The sequence below is a fragment of the Nicotiana tabacum genome, chromosome 21 (assembly GCF_000715075.1).
Source record: "Nicotiana tabacum cultivar K326 chromosome 21, ASM71507v2, whole genome shotgun sequence".
Lineage (NCBI taxonomy): Eukaryota > Viridiplantae > Streptophyta > Magnoliopsida > Solanales > Solanaceae > Nicotiana > Nicotiana tabacum.
This window is the reverse complement of record NC_134100.1, coordinates 13364865-13391783: the sequence shown is the minus strand read 5'-3', so window position 1 is coordinate 13391783 and position 26919 is coordinate 13364865. Positions and strand designations below refer to the sequence as shown.

Below are 26919 nucleotides of genomic sequence, written 5' to 3'. Positions count from 1 at the left end.
TGAATGCCCGACATTGTTTGAAATGGGTTTGTTTGCATTGCAAAACGACTGAAAAGTTTCAGTCCAGGGCAGTTCTGAATTTGAACTTTCAGAAGTTCAAAATGCCCTGATGCTGCAATGGGTTTAGGGCAGTAATAATCAAGGTTTAACAAGGGTAGTATGGGGTTCTAAAAGAACAGAAAAAGCTTAGTTTAAGTGAGCTGACAAGTAGGGTACTGAATTAGGATTAAATTAATGTCAATGGGGAACAAGACATAAGAGCATGAGAATTAAAATGAATACTTAAATGAACCCATAACTCTTGAACAAAAGGAATAAGCCAGGCGTGGGGAACAAAGTGGCTGGCATCAAAAAGATGCTTAGGCATGGGGTTTAATAGGTATGGGCAGTCTGCAATTGGCAGAATCCAGGGCAGCTTGACTGCACTGGTTTGTTTGGCTTATAAATAAGCTATTTTCATAACTTAAAAGGGGCTGGACTTTTAGTCTTCAGAAAAAGAGAAAACAAAGAGAAAATTTTCAGAACACTTTAACTAAACACTGTCCAAAACTGCACAAGGAACTAAGTTGGTTGAGCTGTTCTGGCCAATCTTCCTGATTGTCGGAACTGTACTGTGTATTTGCTGAGCTTTGTGGTTATTGGATTTTCTGTTGCTGTTACATTCGATATCTTGGGTTTCCTGCTGTCTCTCTGCTCTGTTTTCTGGGATTGTCTGTCCATTGCTCGATCACTTGTTGAGCTTCATCATTGTGGCTGTTTTGGTTGTTCCTGTGTTGTGTTGTTTACCTGCTGCTGCTGTGCTTGCTGTGTACCACTCAACTGATCATTTTCCTTCTTCTGTTCTCTATACCAGGTACACAACTAATACACTGTCAATGTAATTGGAAAGTTGAGCATGAATACAAAAGAAAAGACCTGAAGAATGTCTTTTATACATAGATTGTTACATTAAATATCATGTAATGTATAATAATTTTCATTCCTGTTTGGGTATTGGAAGTAGCCTGCATGTCTAGTAGATATCAATGTAGATTAGTTGGATGTTAGTTTATATATGTATGCTGTTAGGTAAAAAATATGCCCAATACAATAGGTTGTATCCCAGACTTGGTTTAATTGTGTAACATATCGTTTAATATATGCCAAGCATGAAATTATCCAAGTTCATCTCCTTTGGATGAATTGCTTTGTTATAATTATTGATCAGCCACACCTTTAGAACAAAGAACACAAGTTTACGGTCTCAACCTCACAGGGGTCGAGCCCAGGTCAAAACAGACCAAGCAGGCCCGCATCGAACAAACAGTGGCCCAGGTCTGGCCCATCCCGCATGAGCTGGATTTGGGCCCGTAATGTTCAATCAGTTGTCCGTGTGCGTAGTCATATTTTCTTATTCTATAAAAGCATTTTGAATCCTGCTATAAATAACCTGCAAGCATGCAATTAACTAGGACTATTTCTGTTTCCAATTAGTAGAGACAAACGCGACAAGAAACGTAGCTGCTATAGGATATCCTTTTAAAATAAGGACGAGATGAGCCTCGCCAAGTAAAAAAGCGCAAGCTGCGGGGCCCTCGTCAAATGTATATATCAAAGCATCCAGTTTCCAAGGCAGGTCGTTTAGCAAATCTCACGACCCTCCCGGAATAATAACGCGATAGTCGCTTTAGGCGCGCCTTTAATAATTTAATTTTCTTAAACTCGGGTGCACATTTATGTGACCCAAATCCAAATCTCAACGGGATCGAAATACGTCTCTAATCACGGGCACATTGATTGTGGCGTGGCCCGAGATGCATTTCCATGACGTTGTAAATTCCTTTTAATAATAAATGAGACGAGCCTCGACAAACAAAAAATGTAGAAGCTACGGGGCCTTCTAAATGTATATATATTAAAAATTCTTAGAATTCGGGACATGCCGTTTAGCAAATTTTACGGCCTTCCCCAAAATAACAATACGTTAGTTGCTTTAGGCACGTCTTAATAATTTATTTTTCCTAATTCGGGTGCACATTTATGTGACCCAAATCCAAATCTCAACCGAGTCGAGATATGTCAATAACCACGGGTGCATTGATGTAACGTGGTTCGAGATATATTTTCACGACGTGGCAATTCTCGTAAAAAATAATAATAAAAGCGGTCAAGAGTTTAAAACTTGCACATAGGTTTAACATGTATAAAATCAGATAATCAAGCCAAATATAACAGTTGAGCGACCGTGCTAGAACCACGGAACTCGGGAATGCCTAACACCTTCTCCCGGGTTAAGAGAATTCCTTATCCGAATTTCTGGTACGCAGACTGTAATACGAAGTCATTCTTTTCCTCGATTCGGGATTAAAATTGGTGACTTGGGACACCCTAAACCTCCCAAGTGGCGACTCTGAAATAAATAAACCAATCCCGTTTCGATTGTCCTTTAATTGAAAAAAACTCCCTTGCCCCTCGCGGGGCGGAAAAAGGAGGTGTGACACCTGCGCTGCTAGAATCAATAGAATTAAGAATGCCACAAGCTATATGGATAAGTCTTTCTCTTTCACTTATCAGGGATGCCCCATTTATTTTGGGAGGAAGACTAGCAATCTTTTTTACGGTATGCTCTCTAAGGTGGTCAAGAAACTTAATGGATAACAAGCCAATATGATGTCCTTTGGAGGGAGAATGATCTTGATTAAACATGTCTTACAATCCCTCCCCACATACATCCTTTCGGCTATGAACCCTCCTAAAGGAATTACTAAGCTCATGGAGAAACACTTTGCAAACTTCTTTTGGGGCACAAATGAAGGTAAAAACAAATATCATTGGTCTTCATGGAATAATCTTTGTCTTCCCAAAGATGAGGGAGGAGCCGGTGTTAGAAAAATGGAGGATATCATAGATACACTTAACATTAAAAGATGGTGGAGATTCAGAACTCACCCCTCCCTATGGGCCAACCTTCTCAAGAATAAATATTGCAAAAGAGCCCATCCAGTGAACAAAAAGTCAAATCCCTCTAATTCTCATATTTGGAGAAACATGCTCAAAATCAGAGACAAAGCAGAGGAAAACATTAGATGGGAAATACAAAAAGGTAATTATACCTTTTGGTGGGATAACTGGACAGGTAAAGGTGCATTGGCCAACATATTACAAGGTAGTGGAAGATCCTCTAAAGTACAGGTGAAATACTTCATAATTAATGGAGAATGGAATATTGTCAAACTCAACAATGTTCTTCCCGTGCATATTATGGATAGTGTTGCTCAACTGGATATAGGTGACCAAAATGAGGATGATTTCCCGGTTTGGACTACTTCTAATGATGGGAGATTTTCTTCTAACTCAGCATGGCATTCTATTAGATTCAAGAAACAGAAAAATATCTTCATAAACAAAATCTGGCATAACTCTCTCCCTTTTAAGATGTCCTTTATCTCTTGGAGAATTTTCAAAAATAGGTTACCTTTTGATGATGTTATTTGCAGATTTGGTACTAACATTATTTCCAGATGTTCTTGTTGTTCTTCTGCGCAGGTAGAAACAGTTCAACATGTCTTTAATGGTAGTGAAGCTGCCATCTTCATATGGAACAACATAGGTAATGCATTTGGAATCAAACATCAGCAGGAGCCTATTATTGCTACCTTCAAAAGATGGTGGGAAACAACGGCCAATAATAAAATGCACAATCAAATGCTTCAGATAGCTCCTACAATCATATGCTGGGAACTGTGGAAACAAAGAAATGCATGCAAATATGGAAAACAAAAGAAGTTTCAGCTGAACTCGATGCGACACCAAATTACATGGACATTGAAAACGGCTATCTCCAACATGGTACCAGGTGAATACACTCAGATGGAATGGACTTTATTATGTGATAAGGTCGAGAGACTCAGACCATATCAGAAATGGATACAAGTTACATGGGAGTCTCCACTACCCGACACTATCAAAGTTAATACGGATGGAAGCTTTTGCAAAGAAAGTGGTAAGGCAGGCATTGGAGGGGTAGTCAGGAACAGTCAAGGGGACCTTATTGCGGCCTTTTCTATTCATATCAGCTGTGATGATCATACCATGGCAGAGGCTAAAGCAGCAGAGTTTGGAGGGAAATGGTGCAGTCAGAATGGGTACACTAATTTCTCTATCGAACTGGACTCAAAGATCATAGTGGATATGCTCACGGATGGAAATCCTAATAACATGAAGATTAAAAAGGTTATAGACAGAGCTCCCTCATCATTAAACAAACTAGAGCTACGGTCAGGCACTGTTTCAGAGAGGGGAATCAGGTTGCGAATTGTCTTGCTAAATTGGCTACAACCACAAATCAGAGAAGGTTGTATCACTCACTCCAAGAATTGCCTAGCAATGCAAAAGGGCTCTTTCTCCTCGATAAATGACAACTTCCCAGTATAAGGACAAAGTATGAAAAATCTAATTTCTTTGTTAGTTAATGTTGTTCATAGATCTAAGGAAGGAGGGTGTATATATATGAACCTCCTGTCCTTCTTTTGGGGTGATTGCATCACCATTGTTGTATTTTTGTGAGGTCAGGTCTAGCCCCCCTCTTGCACTTTTTTGAATATAAGACAACCTAGACGTCAAAAAAAACATGGGAATGTCACAAATATTCCTCAAGCCTATATCGACCTAAGTTTCAACTAACCTTTCTATGAGATGGAAAGCATACCAGTCAGCTAGGAAATAGAGCATGTGTTTGCTTGGATATTTTCAGTTATTAGTGTAAACAAAATTATGTCAGAAAACTAGTATCTCATTCTTTATTGCTTCCTCACGTAACCTTATGCTCATCGTCATAGGCGAATTTAAGATTTAAACTTTATGATTTCATGCTAAAGCTACTGACTATTGGCCATGAAATAAATAAATGTACAAAGGACAATCAACTAAATACTTTCCTTACATATATAGAACAACATACAAGCACCTTATGAAGGGGGTCATATTACTTGAAAGAATTGAAGCTAAAAACATAGTAGTGAAAAACAAAATAATGAGGGTAAATAAAACAAATAGAATGGTCCCACACACTAGTATTATATCTATTCTGATGGAATATTTCTAATACCTAATTCCATAGGGTATATATTTCACAAATTTTTCCCCAAAGTAGGAATGTAGGATGTGTATCAAGATTACTTTAAAGCACACCACACCATTATATAATATCTTCATATTGTGTCTTCTTGTGACAATCAGGACAAGAGCCACATGAATACAGTGGACCAAATAGTAAGTGCAAATGCTGCAACCAAATAAGTCCACAAGAAAAGGACTGAACACTCTTCTTGTGCTACGTCAAATAGTTGCGTCATTGTTCCTGCACCAGTATATATATCGCCATAATCATAATATATCAGTTCATCGTTCTCAACAGTTAATCGAAAATAAGACAGATAACTTGCTACAACAGGTTAATTTACACGAAATAAGAGCGTTTGAAGCGTACCGATATTCATGGCGGGTGGCAATGTGTATTGAATCATTATCACAAATTTGTAAAGGGGATCTGCTGCAAGGAATCCTAGTTTGTCTGCTACTTTAAGAACTAGAATTCCTACTAGAGGACTGAATATATACCGCACACATACCACTGATATTATGATCATTGGTTTCACTTTTGCCTTCCTTAATCCTGTCAAGTTGGTAATGCAGAAGTTAACTTCAATGTCTCAAAAGAAAAATCTGAGAACTAGGACAACACAATGTAAACTATTTTTATGTTATCATATTGTTCATAAAAGATTGGATTAATAACATAGAAATAAGGCATGTTACAATATGTTAAAATACCTTGGTAATGTAAGAATTAGTTATATTGTTAGTAGTACTAAAGGTGTCAAATGGGCGGGTTGGGTAGATTTTGGGCGGGTCAAAACAGGCTGAGTCAATAAATGGGTCGGTCAAATGACCCGCCCAAAAGTTACTTGGGTTGAGATGGGTTGGTTCAAGATGGACTAAAATTTGGGTCATAACCTAACTCATCCAACTCTTATCAAACTTTAATTAATGTCTATTATTTTCTTATGAACTATTTACTTATGTATAAAATTTTTTTTTCTTTTGTTATGGCCATATATGACATATCAAACAAAAAAGAATTATTTTAAAGATATTTTAGCAGCGGTTTGACCAATTTGAACCAAAAATCAGCCAACATTAGATGAGCTAAGATGTTCTGGGTTAAGATAGGCTGAGTTGAACAAATGGGCGAGTCAATGACCGACCCAACCTTGGGCGGGTCAAATGGATCTCAAATTACCACCCCTAGTGTATACAAGTTAAAAAACTAACGAGCTTTAACTTCTATCCACTGGCAGTGTGAAGGATCTTTTATACTGTCAAATCACCTAAAAGAGTAATGTATATCCATAAATGGTTAGATTAGTAACCTAAAAAATAAAACATGTTACTTAATAGAACATGTTAAAAGAATCTGTAAAAATGCTTTATGCTTGCATCGTCAGTGTATACAAGTTAAACTCTTAGAGTTATACATATTCTATACTCCTAAGAGATATTCCTATTATATGACTACCTCATAACAATTGATAGCTAAAAATATCATTACTTTCAGTTAAGCATCAGGACAAGAAATGACATCATTCTTACCTTGGGTGAGGTTTCCTCCTAGTATAAGAGTGATACAAGGAATGGTCCCATCCCTGCATTGAGAGGAAGGTGAGATGTCAATTTCACACAAAACAAGAATATAATGAAGCAAGAATTTGAATATTAGTAACTATTAATCTTATTTAAAATGTAAATCACATTAGGGATTTTACACAAATAGCCTGCCAATTTGTTATTATACCTGGTTATACATATATTACATATGAATTATATATCATAGATTTTTTGGTTATTTTTAGTGGTGGACGGCTATTTAGGTTAATTCTTCATCACAATATGGCCATAATAAAATTATTTGATTTTATCAACTTGAATAAAAGAACGGAGATTGAAACATACCCAAGTAATTTGATTGAGTCTTGGATAACTCTGAGGGGAGCAGCACTACCAATAATCAGGTTTTTCAACCATGTTACTGAACCAAATATAAGTCCTATAATCTGGAATTTTTACCAAAAAATGAAAAAAAAACAGTAATTATTATTTGTTATTCATCTTTTGTATGAATTCCAAATTAAAAAAAAAAAAACAAGTGTTGATAATATTAAATGGAACTTACTGCTGCAACTGTTGGAGGTGCCAGTAGTTCCTCCACAATTTTGTGCAAAAATTTACTCCATGATGATACTTCCCCTTCTCTTGGTTCCATGTCTGTTTTTTCACATGCTTTCTGCAAGTTACATTGATTGATGAATCAGAAATATGCCTATTTCTTTTTGTTGTTGTACGATTTCTGAACTTTAATCGCTAAAATAAGGACAGTCCGGTGCACAAGATATCCCATGTTCACTTAGGGTCCGAGGAAAGGCCGCATCCCAAGGGCCGTAATGTAGACAGTTTACCCTAATGCAAGCATTGTTGGTTGCTTCCACAGCTTGAACCCATGACATATTGGTCACACGAAAACAGCTTTACAATTGTTCCAAGGCTATCCTTTTGAACTTTAATCACTATGACAATAGAATCACAAAATCATTTTGCTACATATAATTAGTAATTGAATTTCACCCACTATAACAGTATATAAATAAATTTTTGTCACATTATAATTTAACTTTATATAATATAGTAGTAAAATGACAAATCACCTTGACAGTAGGTTTTGTCGTTAAAGAGGTTAAAATTTAGTGATTCTATTGTTATAATAAGCAAGAAGGGGAGTCTTGGCGTAACTGGTAAAGTTGATGTCATGTGACTAGAAGGTCACAGGTTCGAGATGTGGAAACAGGCTCTTGCATAAATGCAAAGTAAGATTATTTACGATAGACCCTTGTGATCCGGCCTATACCCATTTGCCTATCGCTTTCTTGAGTTGATATTTAACTTGCACCCGGAGGATTCAATCTTCCTTTCAATTGCTTTAAACAAAAAGTAGTTTTGCAATCTTACTGTTATGGTTGGTAAAGTTTAACGACTTTACTTTTATAGTGGATAAAGTTTAGATATTTTAAAGTTATAAAATTAACCAAAATAAAGAAGGGAGGGAATTTTACAGTTTGATTTTCAGGGTCATATGCAGTTGATTTTGTTGGTGCAATGCTAAGAGCAAGATCATTTTGGTCAACTTCTTCAAGAAGGTGAGATTTTTCATTTGCATCAAAATCATTATTTGGTTTCTTCAAAGCATCTTCCTCAGCTGCTTTTAGTGCTTTAAATTTCACAGATGAGCTTCTTATTAAATGGTATGTGTGGGTCCATATGTAGAAACCACCAACCTGTAAAATCAAGAAAATTAATTGTTAGAATAATTAGAACTTAATTTTTAGACCACAAATTCATGGATGTTGGTCTAAATTTGATGCAGTGAATATATACAAGGACATAGTTCACTGAGCTTTACCGTTATAACAGTAAAATCATAAAACTATTTCATATCGTATTAAAATAAACGAACATTACCCACTACAATATTAAAACCACATAACTCTTTTTTTTTATCACATTGAAGTAACTGGCCGATTCAAGTAGCATAATTTAGTTACATTAACGTGACAAAAAATAGTTGCACCACTTTTATTATTATAGTGAAGAAGTTCAGTCACTTTAATAAAAAGGCAGCTCAGTGAACAAAACATTTAGCGTTCACGCAGGGTCTAGTGAAAGGCCGCACCCTAAGGGTGTGATGTCGATAGCCTACCGTAATGCAAGTATTAATGGCTGCTCTTACGGCTCGAACCTGTGGCCTATAGGTCATACGGAGACAACTTTACCGTTGCTCCAAGGCTCCCCTTCCGAAGTTAAGTAATGTGATAAAAAAAAATTATTTTATGACTTTATTGTTACACAATGAGAAAAATAAAGTGATCATACGATGAAATTAACAATTTAAAAAAATGTCTCTCGACTTCAATAAGAACTTACTGCCATGGAGAAAGAGGCATATGACAGACCAACAGAAGCACAAATTCCATGATCACCAAATGGGCTACGTTTCTCCTTGCAAATTGCTGGAATTACTATCAAAAGAAGGTTCCCCAAATTACCTGTTTGAAAAGATAAATTATCAGATTAGAAACTGGTAAAATATAAAAGGTGCAGTCTGGTACACAAAGCATCTCGCGTTCACGTAAGTTCGGGGGAAGGGTTGCACCCCAAGGAAGTGTGATATTGTATGCAGCCTACCTTGATACAAATATCAGTGACTGATTTTATGGCTCGAACCCGTCACCTACAGGTCACACGGCAATAACCATTGCTCGAAGGCTTCCCTTCCGAAACTGGGGAGGTAATAAAAAAGTTTCTAATAAAATGATAATTGTGTACCTGCTGAGCATGTAGCAATAATGAGTCCTTCTAAATGTAGATCTGGCTTCAGTATTTTCACAACTAACCATCCAAGAATTCCTCCAACTAGAAAAGTTAGCCCTATATTAATGGGCATAAACCACCTGACAATCCAAAATTAAGAAGTTTAGCTGTAATTTTGCCACTAAATGACTCAAAATCTAGACATTGATCTTGGGCAACAATTCCGCATGCATTAATCTCAAGTAAGTTGAATTGGCTATATGGATTCTCACTATCTATAATTTCTAACACTAGAAGTTCCCTATATTTTCTACGAGCACTTTTCCACAAAGGAATAATATTAATGCTGAATTAAAAGTTCAAATTTGTTAGTACATACCATGAGATTATGTCGTCCAAGGTGACAGTTTTTGCCAAACTTGCAAACATTAAAGAAGGCGTAAATACCACGAACACGATCTACAAAAAAACATATATAAATATATAAAATTAAAAAATAGACGATATCGTAAAATAGGTACTCCGTCTATGTCCCAAGTTATAAGCCATAGCTAGTTCAAATTTCGAGAAACAAATTTCATAATTTTAACCGCAGAATTGGATATAAAATCTTTCATTTTTTTAAAAAATAAAATATATATTTGAAAACTACGTAAAAAATATGATAAACCATAATAATTAACACTTCAAAATATTGAAGAAGCATATGAAAAAATTGTAATTAAAGAAAAACACGTTTAACTCTCGAAATCCAACACAACCACATAAATTGGGACAAAGTGAGTAAATAAGAAGCCAATGCATGTCAATATATCATAAATAATATAAAAGAAAATTAATATTTAAAAAATAAAGAAAATTCTTACTTTATTGAGAGATCTTCGGGCATCAGAGTGAAGAAGCTTGAGATAATCAGTGGCCATTAAAGCACCTAAAATACTTATGAGGAGTACTTGCAATATTGGCATAGATGCCACTTCAAATAATGTCCAAAACCCCATTTTTCTTCTTTTTCTTGATATTCTTTTCTCTAATTAAATCTCAACAAAATTAATTGTATTTAAAAAGAGCTGTAATCCCTTTTGTACAATTTAATACTACTTGTAAACTCTCCTTTTTGTCTCAAGACATCCTGAAAGAGACAGCAACAAGAAAGACCAAGAAAAAGTGAGTTCATATATGGAATGGCTAAAACTTAAAAAGAAAAAAAATAGTATATTTGTAGAATTTAAAGTCAGCAGATTTAGAATGAATGTGATCCACGATCTTATTGTTAGATGTGTACATTTTAATTTTCTCTTTATACATGTATACATAGCTTAAGTAAGAAAACAGATTCAGTTGAATTCATAGAACTCGTCATGGAACTCGTCATAGATCCGTCTATATGTGCCAAGAAGATATATGTAGAACTCTCCTTTCGTGTGTGTGTGTGTGTATATATATATAAGCGCAAATTCAAATTTATTAGTACCAGTTTTGTGTGTAATTTTTGTTTGTGGTGATTAATAATTTTTTTCTTCACCAAAAAAGACTCAATAGATTCAAAGTAATTGCAGATTTATCGTTCATATACGTATATACATATATATATATACACAACAACTCCAATCCCCCGTATCCCCTCCACAAGTTGCCATGGAAGACACTATTTAATTATGAGCAGGGACGGAGTTAGAATTCTAACTACGGGTACGGTAAAATGTAATATAGCAATTTTTACCAAAATCTTGTATTTTTGGTAAGAAATTTATTGTATAACTAATTTATCTGTAACAAATAAATTATCTTTTCTAGCTAGAATGAATGTTTACACTGTATAGCCGTCCATCCAAAAAGATAATATATATATATAGAGAGAGAGTTAGTGTATATTTATGTATATAGACTAGCTCATATAAATATTTTTGGCTGAGCGATCAAATATGTAATTTTCTTTTGTCCAAAATCTAGAACTCATAAATTCGACCATTGATCCGCCTCTATTTACCAATTATGCTGGATGGCAGGGGTGGCTCAATATATAGATCTTTTGGCCTGAGGCAAAACCATATTGAGAAACCATTAAATTTATTTTATAAAAGTTTTACACTAGCAACAAAATTTGCTTTCTAAATAACAAATTAATCATTTAAGACAAACAATAGTAAATTTCAAAAAAAGAAGGGGGGGGGGGGAAGAGCACAAAGAATAAAGTGGTGGATTATCGGATGTTGAGGTTGAAAATTTTGATTTGGCTATCATCATAATCAAGAAAAAGAAATAAACATACATAACGTCATAACTTAAGTTTGAACACCAATACTCAGGGGCGGAGCTAGAATTTTTATTAATGGGAGTCAAAATATAAAGAAACAAACTCATCAAGAAGTCAAGGGGTGTCATTATATTGAAAATTTGGCTATCATCACAATCAAGAAAAAGAAATAAACGTATATAACACAATAACTTAAGTTTCGAGCATTGACAGTGTCAACAATATTTACTCCTTCTGATCAATTTAAACGATAATTGTAGTTCATTCTATTAATTAGTAGTACTTATTGGTGAATATCTAAATTAAATTGTAAATAACCTAATATAATATGTTGAATTATACTAAAAGAAAACTGCTACATGAATACTTTTGTATTCATGCAGTTTCAGAGAAGATTGTAAAAGAAATTCATTATGTTGTCGATATATATCTTAATTCCTATATAAAAAGAATAAAATTAAAAGTGAAAATGAAGCAAATATACTAATTAATGAGTTAGAAAATTATCATAATTTATGAACTTATTGGTATAAAATAACCTCAATCAAATAACAAAAATATAACACTTTTATTTATAATAATTATTTATATAAATTCTATAGTATATATTAGTCATAATAATAAAAGATTGAGTAAATTTGGGGTCCTCCAGATTTTGGGGGCATGAGGCAATAGGGGAAGCGACAGTAGGAGAGTTCGGTTGGAAACCAATAATGAAGGTGAGGGTCCATACTTATAACTCACAATTATATAAAGACCATACCTGTCTATGTCACGCACTAGAGTAAGACCAACCATCTTTCTTAGGGCCCGTTTGGCCATAAGAATTGTAAAATTTTAAAAAAAGTAATTTTATTTTTCAAGTGAAAATGGTATTTGAAAATTAGAGTTGTATTTGGACATGAATATAATTTTGAGTTGTTTTTGAATTTTTGTGAGTGATCTGAGTGAAAATTTTGAAAAGTAAATTTTTGGAAAAGTGAAAATTTCAAAATTCATCTTCAAGTGAAAAGTGAAAATTTTATGGCAAAACTCTGATTTAGAGTAAGTGAATTTTTTTTTATGTCCAAACGGGCTCAAAATATCACATGTGCATATGGTCCTAAAGTTCGTCTCGAAATCATCATTTTTAAAAAATATATTTTATTCGAATAAGTATTTGAAAATTGAAATTCTGTTTGAAATGAATTTTTTACTTTAAGGAAATTAAAGCTTTGTTAATGAAACTTATTACTAGGAAATTATTTTCAAACACATTTTGTATTTAACTTAAAAAGTACCAATAGATAAACCTACTAGTACCAAATAATTCATGCCTTAGCCATCAAATACAACAAGAAACTATAATTGTGAAAATAATTTGTGACGTTAATCAGGCACTAAAGCCAAGCCTCTCCCAAAACAAAGGAGTTAACCCACAGTGACAAGAAAAAGTAACATAGCCAATTCAGCGCGGTGGATCCGAGATTTAAATTTTATGTGTTCAAATTTTAAGATTTTTAGCATTAAACTCATTATATTATTTACGTGTTCAGATATAATATTTGTTGATATTTCAGTAGTTTTTACATATATTTATACTCCTTAACGAAAATTATGAGATATGCTGTTATAAAGAACATATAATATAACGTATTTTTAAAATTGGTTCCAAAAAGCCTTTGACTTTTATAGGTCGACCTCGATTTCTTTTCATCTCTCAAATTCAAATTTGGTAGGCAGAATTACTTAGCAACTGTAATATTGTCCTTATTTTTTTTAAAAAAAGAATAGCGCAAAAACACCACCCAAAAGAAGGAAAAACTAGTACAGTCAAATATTTCTATAACAGCCTCGTTTGTTGCGGTATTTTTGGCTGTTATAGTGAAATGCTGTTATAAAGAACATATAATATAACGTATTTTTAAGAAATGAAATTAATGGTAATGAAACTTGAAATCAAGATTCAAGATCATAGAAGATTCTTGCCTTTTCCGAAAGTTATGTGATTAATTACAACAAAACAAAGTGAACTTAACTCAAACATAATATTTTTATAGCAAGATGTCATTAATTTAGTATTTCTATTATACAAAAATTAATCTTCTTCATGTGCGGCATACTATGTTAATCTCAAAGAAGACATTAAAAAATAAACATAATTAGTACGTATATTGACAACTCATTTTCATGTGCAAGAGCACTCATTAGGGGAAAAAACAAAGGAACGAAAACTCAACGATTAAAGCTATTTCAAGTAACTTTATAATAGCTTGTTTGCAGAAGCTTCTAAAATTAATTTAATTTTAAAAAGTATTTGTTTTTAAAAGTATTTTCTAAAAAAAAGTACATTTAGGTGAGAAGTGGTTTGTATTTAAATAATTAATTTAAAAAGTACTTTTGAACAACATTTAATATTTGGCCAAATTTTTAAAAAGTGCTTCTAAGTATATTTATCTTAAAAGTGCTTTTGATGCTACTAACTGCTTCTGCTTCTACTCAAAATTACTTTTTTCCTTCTAAAAGCTTGGCCAAATACTTTAACTTTGAAATATATGCACTTTTGCCCCTCCACGCAAAAAAAAAAAAAAAAAGCTAAGTAGAACTTAAGTTATATACACTGATACTGTAAAAATTTATATATTTGATTATGAATGAATTTTAATCTATAACAACAGATTATTTTATTTTAGTTAAATATATATTAAAATTTATCATAAAGATTCACATATATAGTCGGACCTCTCTATAACAACATCCTTATATAACAATACTTCATTAGAAAAGTCAAATTTTTTCGGAACCAAATTTCATATATATTAGGTATCTTAAACAACCCAGTGTAATTCCACAAGTAGGGTTTGGGGAGAGTAATATGTACGCAGACCTTACCTCTCGGGCAGAGAGACTGTTTCCAGGAACATATAACCATTGCTAGAGAAGACTGATAAATCAACAGTGAATTAATACTTAAGAAAATCATAAACATGAAATCATAAATAAATGAGTAAGAGAATGAAATCCATTCTTTTTTAATTCAGAAATAAGTCAGCACTGCAATCTCATTCATAAAAACTTCTTAATTACAGCAAAAAGATAAGTCTAATGCATCAGAATTCATCGTAATTTCACACACTTCACACAATCAACCAACACACACACAAAACAGAAGATAATCAAAGTTAGAGAGATAATTGAATAGAAAAAAATTAACACAGAGGCATTGGCAAAAGAATTAATATAAAAATAAAAGAAAGGTGGCGAAGGAGCAAAACCTGGAATTAAGCATGGGTTTGATGCTGAGGCGGAGCTAGAGTTCTTCCCAAAACTTATATTTGAGTTAAAAAACCTATTTAATAAACTTAAAATATTAAAATTTAAAACTCATAAGCTCACTCGAGAAAGAATAGAGTGAGACTCCAAAAGGTGGGAGAGAAATATTATTGCCAACACTAATCTGACCTTAAATAGGTGCGGTGTTGGGTTCCTGATATACCACGTTTTGCAATTTTATTTTATTTTTTATTTTATTTTTGGGTTTCAGAATGGGAGAGTCCAATAATTTTTTAAACATAAAAAGCTGACTAATTAGTAGATGTGCAATATGGTGGACATTTTTTTTTTCGGGTGAAATTTAAAAATAGCCAGATTTACAATTGATCGTTTAAAAATAGCCTAATTTCAAAAATAATTGAAATTTAGCCACTTTTCATTTAGACATAAATCTGAGCGAAAATACTGTTCAAAACCCGGAAAATACGCCAGTATATTATGCTGGAGTTCAGCATAAGTATACTTGAACTCCAGCATATTATATTGGAGTTCCAGGATAAGTATGTTGGAACTCCAGTATAATATGATGGAGTTCCAGCATAGTACACTAGAACTCCAGCATAATATACTGGAGTTCCAGCAAGTATACCGGTTCAGCATAATATGCTGGAAGTTCATACACAGGTGCACCGAACTCCAGTATATTATGCTGGACCGGTCTCTGTTGCAATAAAATAGTAGCTATTTTTCATTAACTTGGTAAACGCTGGCTATTTTTGAATGACCAGTCCAAAAAATGGCTATACCGTGTTATTTTCACTTTTTTTTTCTTACACAAAAGCCCACTAATCAGTAGTCGCCTATTAGTAGCGGGGTTTTGAAAAAAATGCAAAATTGGTATTGAGAATCCTTTATACAAAGGGGCTCAATAATTTTTATATATATATATATATATATCAAAAAAATTATTTTTATCCTATTTGAATCGTATAATTTCGGATGAAATGATTCAATTGAATTCTTTTTTAATTCTAGCTTTGCCGTCGGGTAATAGAAATCAAATGAGATCGACGATGATCCTATAATCCAACAAAAAAAGAATTGCGGTAGAATGATAATTATTTTTTTTATTCATAATTAGATAGTATGAAGTCGTTTTTGTTAGGTTGCATTTTATCCCTAAAGTAAAATTTTTGACACCAAATTACAATTTAGTCAGGGTAGGAATACGGAACACCGGTAGAAACTAAAAAGGATGATCATAAAACCCTGCTAGGCTGGACAATTATTGCGTCCACTTGGGGTCCCTAGCTAATGGCATGTGGGTAGGGAGAACCTTTGTGCCTTGAGAAACACCTAGAATTATTTCTACTTCTAGGTTGTTTTTAAGACGAAGCTAACCTTCAAGAGCAAATTAATTGCTAATGTAACTGAAAAATAATTAGAGTAAATTATAATTAAGTAAATCAAAATAAACTGAGATGAAATAATTCAAAAGCACTCAAGTTGAAATTAAATGATAACCTCCGATGTACTATTAAAAAAAACATTTCCGTCATCTTTTTGAAAATGTGATTTACTATTTTATTATATATATATTGTTTACTCGTAAAATGGTACAGTTGAATTTATATGTGGTTTCTAGACAAGTGAATTAATTTGATCCTGAAATAATAAAATACAATAACAACAACAACAACAACAACAACAACAACAACAACAACAACAACAACAACAACAACAACCACCCAGTAAAATCTCACAGACCTGAAATAATAAAATAATTAAAAAAATATGCAATACTTAGCCTTGTGATGGAGACGAAATAACATAAACACAATAGTTCCGTGCACAACAATAACGAAATAGAAAAGCAAGAGGATAAAATTGTATTAAGCTTTGGATAGAGTGTAGTATAAGTTTGCCAGAAAATTCGTGTCTATTACAATGATAGCTGAGCTAACTATTTATAGCTATGTCTAGAGAAGGAGGTCTTAGGATCGTGCCCCTCTTTAATTTCAATTATGAGAGCCATTGATGAAGATGTAACGGTGAGCATAAATGCCAAATTCCCTGCAACGAGCAATTGTACTTAATGCCATGGAATATTCCCTATTAAATGCTACTGGGCAAGGAGTATTTATTACATCCTTATGAGCATTATTCTTTCTGGTGACAGGCGGAACAGTTGCCTTCGGTCTTGGACATCCCCCCGTCCAGATTTCATGTCTCCCTTTTTTGGACGACCATGTGACATATCATATTTTAGTCTATACAGATAGTCCCCCTGCTTTCCGGTGACATAACTTTGTGTTTTCCAGGAAGTTGGTAGAAATATTATTTTTGCGGGAATTACTATAACTCCCTCTAAAGGCTTCTGACGGTTGATTGGATGCACGTCTCTCCGCTTTTAATGACCCGAACACGCGTCATCCCACGATTCAGCATAAGTTTTACCGATTATCGAGGTAATCAGTGCCATGAATTTAGCCGCCAAAACTTTTGCTTATACGTATCAACTTTCTCCCTTATACTCCATAATTTTCCAAGCTTCCCTTATTCGACTTGCATCTTGCTCTTCATCTTTTCCCCAATTCTCTTCAAGCAAAATCTTTTCCTTATTCCATACAATGGCTTCTTCCTCAAAATGTACCAGTTATTCAAAGAAAAAGAACAAGGCCGAGGACTCTGCTCCTCCAACGGTGGAATCCATTATCCCTAGAAGTCTTGTTACCATAAAAGACTTTAAAGAGAAATTTCCTACTGCTAACCCTCGTACATGGGTTGTCAGTAGGTATCCTTTTTCTATCCGTCCTTCTAGCACTCCTGCTATGAAAGAAGACTGCCGCTGTCATGATTTGGATATTGTTGCTCCTGATCTATCGAGCGAGTGACCCTACCCAAATAGGGTTTTACATACTTTTACACGTATCCCTTTACTTTGGGTGCGTTCTCTTTGAATGGAGAGTTTGACTCCATTATTGCAGAGTTTTGCCTTTGCTACCAGGTGTGTTTGGCACAAGTAAGTCCTTATATATGGAGGACGGTTGTCTGCCTTCGGCGTCTGTGCCAAGAAACAAGAGAGGAACTATCTTTAGCTCATGTGATGAAACTCTATTCTCCCAAGATCTTCCGCAGGGGAATAAAAAACCTCTGCAAGTGTGGCCACCATGCTTTGTTATCTAGCATGGATGATGACAACGACCATGGGTAGATAGAAAGATTCGTTGTATTTGCCACCAGCGACATCGTTCCAGCAATGACTTCACCCTTTACGGAAGCGTGGAACCATACTCGTAATTTTTTTGTTTAATATTTGGTTGATTAGGGATTCTTCCATATCTGTATTGATCCTTCATTCTATACTTGTTTCAGCAACTTGATGGGTTCCGCCTATGGTTGAAGGCTTAGGATAGTGGGTCCAAAAGATCTTGGATGTTACTACGTCCGAGACCCGTACATGGAAAGAGATGTCCATCAAATACGGGTGGAAAGACAAAAATCATGGTAATTCAGTCTAACCTTGTTTAAACTTTTTATGTGAGGAAATTGATTGATCCCTTCTATCTTTTTTTTTGAACTCAGGTCTACATGCGGGCTCTGTTGCAGTCCTCGAGGAGGACATCTTAGCTGATCCTGCTGATGTGGCGAGGCTGCTTTAGGAGGCGCTTACTCGAACAGGTGTCTTCGAGCCTGCTTCAGACACATGTGTTTTACTACGGAGTCCCCGGTCGAAGAACAAGCAGCCAAAAAGAAGGCATTCTTCCATGTCCGGCGAAAAAAATAAGAGGGTGAAGACTATTGCCCCCGAGTCTTCTCTAGAAGTTGTGATCACTAGACCTCCTCCCGTGCGTCATAGACCGTGATGATCGACGATGATAGAGAAACTAGTGATGATGGAGCTCTCTACATAGAAGGTGGCATTCATCATCAACTCAACAAAATGCTCAATCGTTGAGTTAGTTATACCAACCGAGGGTGACATCTCGGCACTTTGGGGGGAGTGTGATTTAGTAGAAAATGACAACTCCTATTTTATGGCCCCAATTGTTGTGCCTGGTACTACGGGGCTGAGTACCAAGTCTGTACCGCCTTTGGTTGGCGATCATCCAACAACTAGCACTGCACTTGATGCAGCCATTTCTCATTCTTCAACTCCATCTGCTTTATCTACATCTTCACCTGTTTTTTCACCAGCAACTGCTACATCATCTCCACCAGCCGCGCCTGGCCATGAAGAAGGTGTTCCTCTTCCCCAGTCCCCAGTTCATGGGATCTTGGGACAAAATTATGCTGCCCTTTTTGAAGATCCACAAAGGAGGAGGAATGTTACTCTTTCGGTCTCTACAGGATGCAACTTACTATCCCGGCTGGTGGAGCTTACTAACTATCTGAAGTCCTTTTGTGAAAGATTGGGAAAAGATTCAGGCACTCTCAGGAGAGTATTTTTTGAACAACGCCATGCACAATGCCGTAGCGGTAGGTTCCTTTCTTCCTTTATTATTTCTTCTATTTTTGTCTAAACATATCCTGAATCTTGCCTTTCCTGCTTTGTAGGCTAACTTTCTTGCTTCTGAAGGCCTTCAGAGGTTGATTCGTGAGAAGGAAGAAATTACTTCCGCACGGGATCAACTTTTAGCACAACGGGAGCAAGTGTCGCTTGCCTCTCGGAACTGAAATCCAAGGCACTGAGGCCGTTGTGTTGGAGGCTTATTTGCAGCAAAACAAGCAAGAGGGGGTAACCTTTAGCCAAGAGATCGCCCCATTGAGGGTTCAATTTGAAGAAGATAAAGCTAAATAGGTTGAAGTCCATAATGTCGTTCTTGCTGCAGCCGATCGTGAGGCTGCTTCCGCTGAAAGATTGAATAATTTGGAGGCAGCCTTGAGTTCCAAAAATGCAAAGCTTGCTGTTGTGGGGGTGAAATATTCCAAGCTGTATGAGAAGTATAGGAAAACTATCGAGCATAATAGGCTATTTAGTTCAACTGTCCGTGACCTTGATGTTAGCCTCGCATCTATTAGATCCGCCCGGGAGAGCCTTTCTGCCGAGGTAACCTGACTCAAAGAAGAACTCAAGCGCCGAAAGGTTTCCCTCATTGTTAAAAAAACTTATGTTATGTACAGCATGAGGAGAAAAACCTTGGAAGAGGCCAAAGCTGGTATCATTCACATTGATGCTGAAATTGCTAAGGCTTGTGAACTTGAGTTAGCTGCTAAAAGTGGTCTCCCAACGAGGTCTGATGCTCCTGAACTTTCTGGTTCCGGTTCCGAGTTTTTGGGAACTGAAGAAGAATAGGAGGATGATGATGCTGAAGGCCAAACTGGTGAAGACAAAAATTTTGAGCCATCGATGGACCCATCTACTGCTCCCGAGGACGCCAACACTTCTCTTCCTCCAGTTTCTGGAGATACTGCAGTTTAGCTTTTCTTTTCTTTTCCAATTCTTGTATCTGTGCCGTTTTGGCATGTTACTGTAAATAAAACATCTTTTTGCTCCAGTATTGGTTGGGTCTTACTTTTGCTTGAATCTTCATGCGAGTTGTTTAATCTTTACATTTTCTCCCTTTTGCTTAAGAGTTTTGCGCAATTTTTTCTGTTTGCGTCTTATTATGTGAAGCCTCGGGTGTACTTTCCCCGAAAGCATTTCAACCCTTTTTGTGAGGGCTGTTATAAGCATTTGCGCATGTTTACTTTTTGCGTCCTTTTATATAAGGCTTCGGGTGTATTTTTCCCCGAAGGTATTTTAATTCCGGGCATAAATTCTTCCGAAACCAACCCTTTAACTTGAGGATTTCTATAATAGAGGGCCCTCTTATGTTTACGGTGCTCTTGAAGAGGACGTCTCTTTTCATTACAGAACTAGCATTTGAAGTACTTGTTTAACTTTCAAATGACAAAGTTAATTCATCGTTCAGACAAGAAACAAGATAAAACAAAAGGATTTCATTTCATTTTATTCCTTCTATTTTCAAAAATTACATAAGCATTTGGTATGCTGAAAAGAAATTGCCATTACTTATAGCTAATTTGTACAACTTATTTCTACAGGGCTGTCTGCAGTCCCTGGTCCCAATGATACAATTATGTTTCCAGTTTTTCGTTTCCCAACTTGACGTGGCAGTTATTGTTGCCTTATCCTCATATCATTCCGCCCAGTGTTCGAATGAGAAGAATACTAACTGGAACAGTGAAAGTCCTGCACTTTCAAGGATCCCATTAATGAATTGCTAGACAATCTTATACTTGGTAACAAACTTCTCTTCCCCTTAGGAATTTATGTTATCGAGAAAAATACTATCTAACAATCCTTTAAGTATTTGCACTTGTAAACGGTCGGATAACCTTTGTCCTATAGCAAACTTAATTTCCCGGTGGGAATTTTCTATAGAGCCAAAGACTATCTAACTGTTCTGAAGTGGATCTTTGCTTGTGTGCCTTGTTCTTAAAGGTCTTATTGCTGTTGTTGGAGATTTCTTTTGTAGTATGATTTCTGTTGCTGCCTCGTTAAAAATCTTTCCAGAAAAACCCAGTTGGGACAAAAACTGAACGAATGGAAAAAGAGTGCAGCACATACTTTCAGTTCGGGTGATGTTCATCAGCAGTAATATCTTTTGAGGTGCACCACATTCCAATTTTTGGGCAACGTTTCTTCATTTTGATGCTCCAATTCATACGAACCTTTCCCGGTGATAGCTGAAATCCGGTAGGGGCCTTCCCATGTTGGACCTAGTATACCTACGTTATACTCTTATGTGTTTTGAGTTACTTTCCTTAGGACCAAGTCTCCTACTTTGAAATAATGGAGGTTGGATCTTCGATTATAATATTACTCCATTCTCTACTTTTGGGCTGCCATTCTTACATGCGCCAAGTCACTACGCTCATCGATGAGCTCCAAGTTGACTAACATTGCTTCGTTGTTTTATTCTTTATCTGCTTGGAAATATCTCAAGGTGGGTTCCCCTACTTCCACTGGGATTAAAGCTTCTGCACTGTATAAAAGGGAAAAGGGATTTTTTCCTGTGCTCGATTTGGCTATTGTTTGGTATGCCCATAAATCTCCAAGTAATTCCTCGGGCCAATTACCTTTAGCCGCTTCCAACCTTTTCTTGAGGTTTTGTATAATAACTTTGTTCGTTGACTTTGCTCGACCATTTGCACTCGGATGATAGGGTGAAGATGTGATCCTCTTTATTTTCAAGTATTCGAGGAACTTTGTGACTTTTACACCGATAAACTGTGGCCCATTATTACATGCTATCTCTTTTGGTATTCTGAACTTACAAATTATATTTTCCCACAAGAAATCCACCATTTTGCGCTCGCCGATCTTCTGATAAGGACCTGTTTTAACCCACTTAGAAAAATAGTCAGTCAAAATTAAAAGAAATCTTAACTTTCCGGGAGCCGGTGGAAGTGGTCTGACGATGTTCATCTTTAACTACATGAATGGGCACGGGGATAAAACCGAATATAAGGGTTCTGCCGGTCAATGCACTAATGGTGTATAACATTTGTACTTATCACATTTTGTATGAAGTCTTTGGCATCTTGTTCCATGTTGGGCCAATAATATCATGCCCTTACGAACTTTAGTACTAAGGAATTTGCGCCCGAACGGTTGCCGCATATCCCTTCGTGGACTTCTTGCATGAAGTAATTAGTTTCAGATGCTCCTAAGCATCGAGCCAACGGGCCTTGGAAAGATTTTCTATACAATTGGCCTCTCTTGAAGCTATATCGCACTGCTTTGGCGCGTAGCACCCGAGATGCTTTCAGGTCTTTGGTTAGCTTCTCGTGCTCGAGATAATCGTTGATTTCATTCTCCAGTCCTAGACCAAATTAGTTGTATTTACCTAATAATAACTATCTGTATCCAGGACCGAGTTCATCAGTTGTACCACTATCCTGGATTCCGATCCCTTTATTTCTGTGGATAATCCGAGTTTAGCCAATGCGTCTGCTTCTACGTTACCTTCACTCGGGATATGAGTAATCTACCACTCCCGGAATCGCACCAATAGAGCCTGGACCTTCACCATGTATTATTGCATGCGCTCCTTTTTAGTTTTGAAGATCCCGTAGACCTGATTTACCATTAGCTATGAGCCGCATTTGATTTTGATGACCTCAAAATCAAGTCCCTAGGCCAGTTCGAGTCCTGAAACTAAAGCTTCATACTCTAGTTGATTGTTAGTTAAAGGAACCATTCTGATGGCTCACCTAAGGGTTTCCCCCGAAGGCATGATTAATACTATATCAAGCCCGGACGCTTTTTTGTTGGAAGCTCCATCCGTAAATAAGGTCTAAACCCCTGATGTTGATTCCAACACCATTACTGCCATTTTGGTTGCCAAAGGTAGCAATCCCGGACTGAAATCGTCCACAAAGTCAGCCAAGATTTGTGACTTAATTGCAACCCTTGGTTTATATTCTATGTCGAACTCACTCATTTCGCTGGCCCATGGATACTAGAGCTAAGGCTAGTTTCTCCAAATATGGTTAGTGAGTTTCTGCTTCCGTTAAAATTTTACTAACATAATAAATGGGAGATTGCATACCTTTGTCCTTACGGACTAAAACCATACTTACTGCAACTTCCGAGACCGTAAGGTAGACTAACAACGCTTTACCTTCTTTTGGTTTTGAAAGTAATGGAGGGCTTGACAAGTACCTTTTCAAATCCCTTAAAGCCTGCTAGCACTACGGGGTCCATTTGAAATTATTTTTCTTTTTAAGCAGTGTGAAGAAACAATGACATTTTTCTGATGATCGAAAAATGGACCGGCTCAAAGCTGCCAATCTCCCTGTGAGCCTTTGGACTTCCTTCACATTCGACAGTTGTTCTGGGATATATTTGATGGCTTTGATCTTGTCGGGGTTTACCTCAATTCCCCTTTGTGATACCAAAAATCCTAGGAACTTCCCGGAGCTAACCTCGAACACACATTTTTGGGGGTTAAGCTTCATGTTATGCTTCATCAGGATATCAAAGGTTTCTTGCATATGCTTAAGCTTATCACCTACATTCAAAGTCTTAACGAGCATATCGTCTATATAAACTTCCTTAGTTTTTCTTATTTGCTTTTCGAACATCTTGTTCACGAGCCGCTGGTATGTGGCTCTGGCGTTCTTCAAACCAAAGGGCATCAATTGTAGCAATATATACCGAAATTCGTTATAAAAGAAGTCTTTTCATTATCCTCTAGGTTCATTTTAATTTAGTTTTACCCGGAATAAGCATCGAGAAAACTCATCAATTCTTGCCCAACCATTGCATCAATCATTTGATCGATGTTTGGCAGTGGGAATAAGTCTTTTGGGCTTGCCTTATTAAGATCTTTATAATCTACACACATCCGAAATTCGTTGTTCTTCTTAGGAACTACGACTACATTAGCTAGCCAGTCAGGATACTTTACCTCTTGGATTGACCTGATGTTAAGCAAACGAGTTACCTCATCTTTGACGAATTTATTCATGACTTCCGTAATAGGGTGTTTCTTTTGTCTTACCGGAGGTATGTTAGGGTCCATACTTAAATAATGTATGGCTACCTCCGTATTCATGCCTCTGTTCTCTCTTTGTTTTTACTCTCTCTTATTTCTTATTTTCTCTCTTTTGTTTCTCCGCTCTTTTCTTTTCTTTACTCTCTTGTTTTCCCTCTTATTTTCTTTCTCTCTCTTGTTTTTTCCGCTCTTTCTTTCTCTCTTTTATTTGGTTACGGTCGAATCCTATGGAGATTGCCTACGTATCATGACCCCGCATGAATTAGACCAAGCATAGTTCTTGGGGATAAGTGCAAAATAAAACATTTTTTGGGATTTTCTGTTTTCATAAAAAACAAATGCTTCCATTACAAAACTCAAAATTAATAACTTCCAAAAGACTAACATATTTCGACGCAAAGATGGAATACAGACTCTGAAAATAGACATCAACAGCAGAAAATACAGACTCGAAAACCATTTGCCAAAATCTAGCATAAAGAAGATACAAACTCAACATGACTGACAGACGCTAATGAAAGGGAAATGCAGACTCAAACGAACAAATCATGAATACATCAATGCTCCTGGTGCCCGCGGTACATCATTTGGTCTCACCGCGGGCCTATATGCAAGCTCCCTTTGGAGTCGATCCAAGTCGCTCATTATATGTTTGACAAATGTCATTACTGCTGCAAAGAAGGTAGTACGAGTCATATCCTCACAGATATGGCACTTCATAATGATGTAGTCAGCAATGTTTCTAATTCTCTCTCTTATGACGCCTTTTTCTTGTAACAAACGCCCAATTTGTTGGGCCCTGGCTTCCAAAGTTTGCTCAGCCGCATGATTTTGCTCCTGAAGTTGTTGCAAATTTATTTCTAATTGCGCCAATGTTGTATAACAATGTTCCCTTTCAACTTTGAAGTCTTTGGCCTGTTTGATCATTTTGTTTTCCGTGGCGATGACCCTTTTCTTTAACCCTGCGACCTCATCGTCGTACCTTTCTCTCAACTGCTTAACCAGGCATACCCGTTCATATGCGTTTTTAGCCAATTATTTTTTAGCCTTGGCTAGTTCACTTTCTGCTTTGTTCAAATCGAAACTATAGTCACTTACTTTCTGCCTTAGGTTAGCTATGAGCTTTTCATCTCTGTCACTTCGGACTGGATTTTTTGCCGCTACTTTCAATTTCTGAATTTGAGCTCGAAGGGCCTCATTTTCTTTGGCTAGCTTTTTCTTTTCTCCTTCGTCTGCCGCCACTTGCAAGCTATTCTCGAATTGAAGTTCTCTGACTTGCTTTTCCAATTTGCTTATGGTAGCCCTATACTCGTTTTCTTTGGTCAGCTAGTCCCATTGCACCTGAGCTCAGTCGGTGTATTGCTGGACATGGGGTCTCTTTGCGGGGCTGTCAGGCTCATGTTGAACTCGGGATCTTTTACCATACCAAGAAATATAACTGGGCTCCACCTCGCCTCTGGATAGGTCTCGTACTTGAGTGTTAGGCCCTAAGAATCTGCACTGATGCCAAACCCAATGCACTTTTTCTTCTGGGAAGGCCGCTTTTGGCATTAACTCAATGACTTGCTGACTCAGATCTTCATTGTGCGGGATGGTCTGGTATCGGCCTAACTGACGTAAGACTCTGTGCGGAGCATAAGTCTGGATACTCCGCAGACCCATCAACAGCAAAAAACACACCTCAGCCGACATATAGATTACTTCACTAACCGAAAGCCAACCAAATGTCCATTCGATCTTATTTGCGGTCAAAGATCTCAGATGAGCATGCCATGCTTTCGTACCATCTGGAAATTCATAACCCTCTACTCGCTTTTCATGTTTTCGATGCACACGAGGCCAGTCATACCGCAATTCAAGTATCCGGGACGGTGGCAAAGATGTTCCTCTAGCTATATTTGTAACAGCATATTGCACCCTTCAAAGAACTTTGCTCCTTCTCGATAACGAGTAAGAGATCGGTAAATTTCTGCCAAGATCAACGGCACTATAGTCCCATTTTCCTTTTTCATCATAAAGTCAGCTATCCCTACTAGCCCCATCTCTATGTTCCCGTCTTTTCTCGGGCAAACCAAAATACCCAGGAATGCCACTATGAAAGCTAATCCTCTCCGAGCTTCCCACTTGTCTTGATTTCCAGCGTGAGTAAGACCGGTATCAGGCATTTCGAAGCCGCGGGGATTCCCGTAACGTTGATACAGAAAGTAGAAGGTACAAAATCCTTTAGCCAAATTTCTGTCTCGGATGTCCCGGCTGATGCTTAACAAGTCCAAAAATTTGTGAAGGGTCACTGTTCTTGGTGCTACCGGGTACTGACTTCTGAGATTCCCTTCGAACCCGGCATAGCCTGCTATCTCTTCCAGCGTAAGAGTTAACTCGAAATCCGCAAAGTGGAACACATTATGTGCTGGGTCCCAAAACGGTATCAAAGCCTCAATCACATCTTTTCTAGGCTTAACCTTCAAAAGCCCAATAAGACCGCCCAATGCTTTTGTCACAACT

The 26919-nt window shown here is 36.5% G+C and overlaps 1 protein-coding gene across 5 annotated transcripts; it reads right to left on the bottom strand.

Moving 5' to 3' along the window:
- Nucleotides 1-429: 429 nt before the first annotated feature.
- Nucleotides 430-15100, bottom strand: LOC107765259 (protein PIN-LIKES 5). 5 transcript variants are annotated; one of them, XM_075241568.1, is made up of 12 exons: nucleotides 14911-15100; nucleotides 14528-14579; nucleotides 10266-10531; nucleotides 9779-9858; nucleotides 9415-9539; nucleotides 9013-9134; nucleotides 8145-8366; nucleotides 7211-7321; nucleotides 6991-7091; nucleotides 6631-6683; nucleotides 5468-5653; nucleotides 430-869 (listed from the first exon to the last, which is right to left on the bottom strand). In XM_075241568.1, the coding sequence occupies exons 3-12, from the start codon at nucleotides 10398-10400 to the stop codon at nucleotides 862-864; spliced, it is 1143 nt and encodes a 380-aa protein (XP_075097669.1). In that variant the 5' UTR covers nucleotides 10401-10531; nucleotides 14528-14579; nucleotides 14911-15100; the 3' UTR covers nucleotides 430-861. The 5 variants fall into 5 exon arrangements, with proteins under 5 accessions (XP_075097669.1, XP_016439369.1, XP_016439366.1 ...); XM_016583883.2 differs by having other exon boundaries at nucleotides 702-844; XM_016583880.2 differs by lacking the exon at nucleotides 430-869 and adding an exon at nucleotides 4901-5338.
- Nucleotides 15101-26919: the final 11819 nt, after the last annotated feature.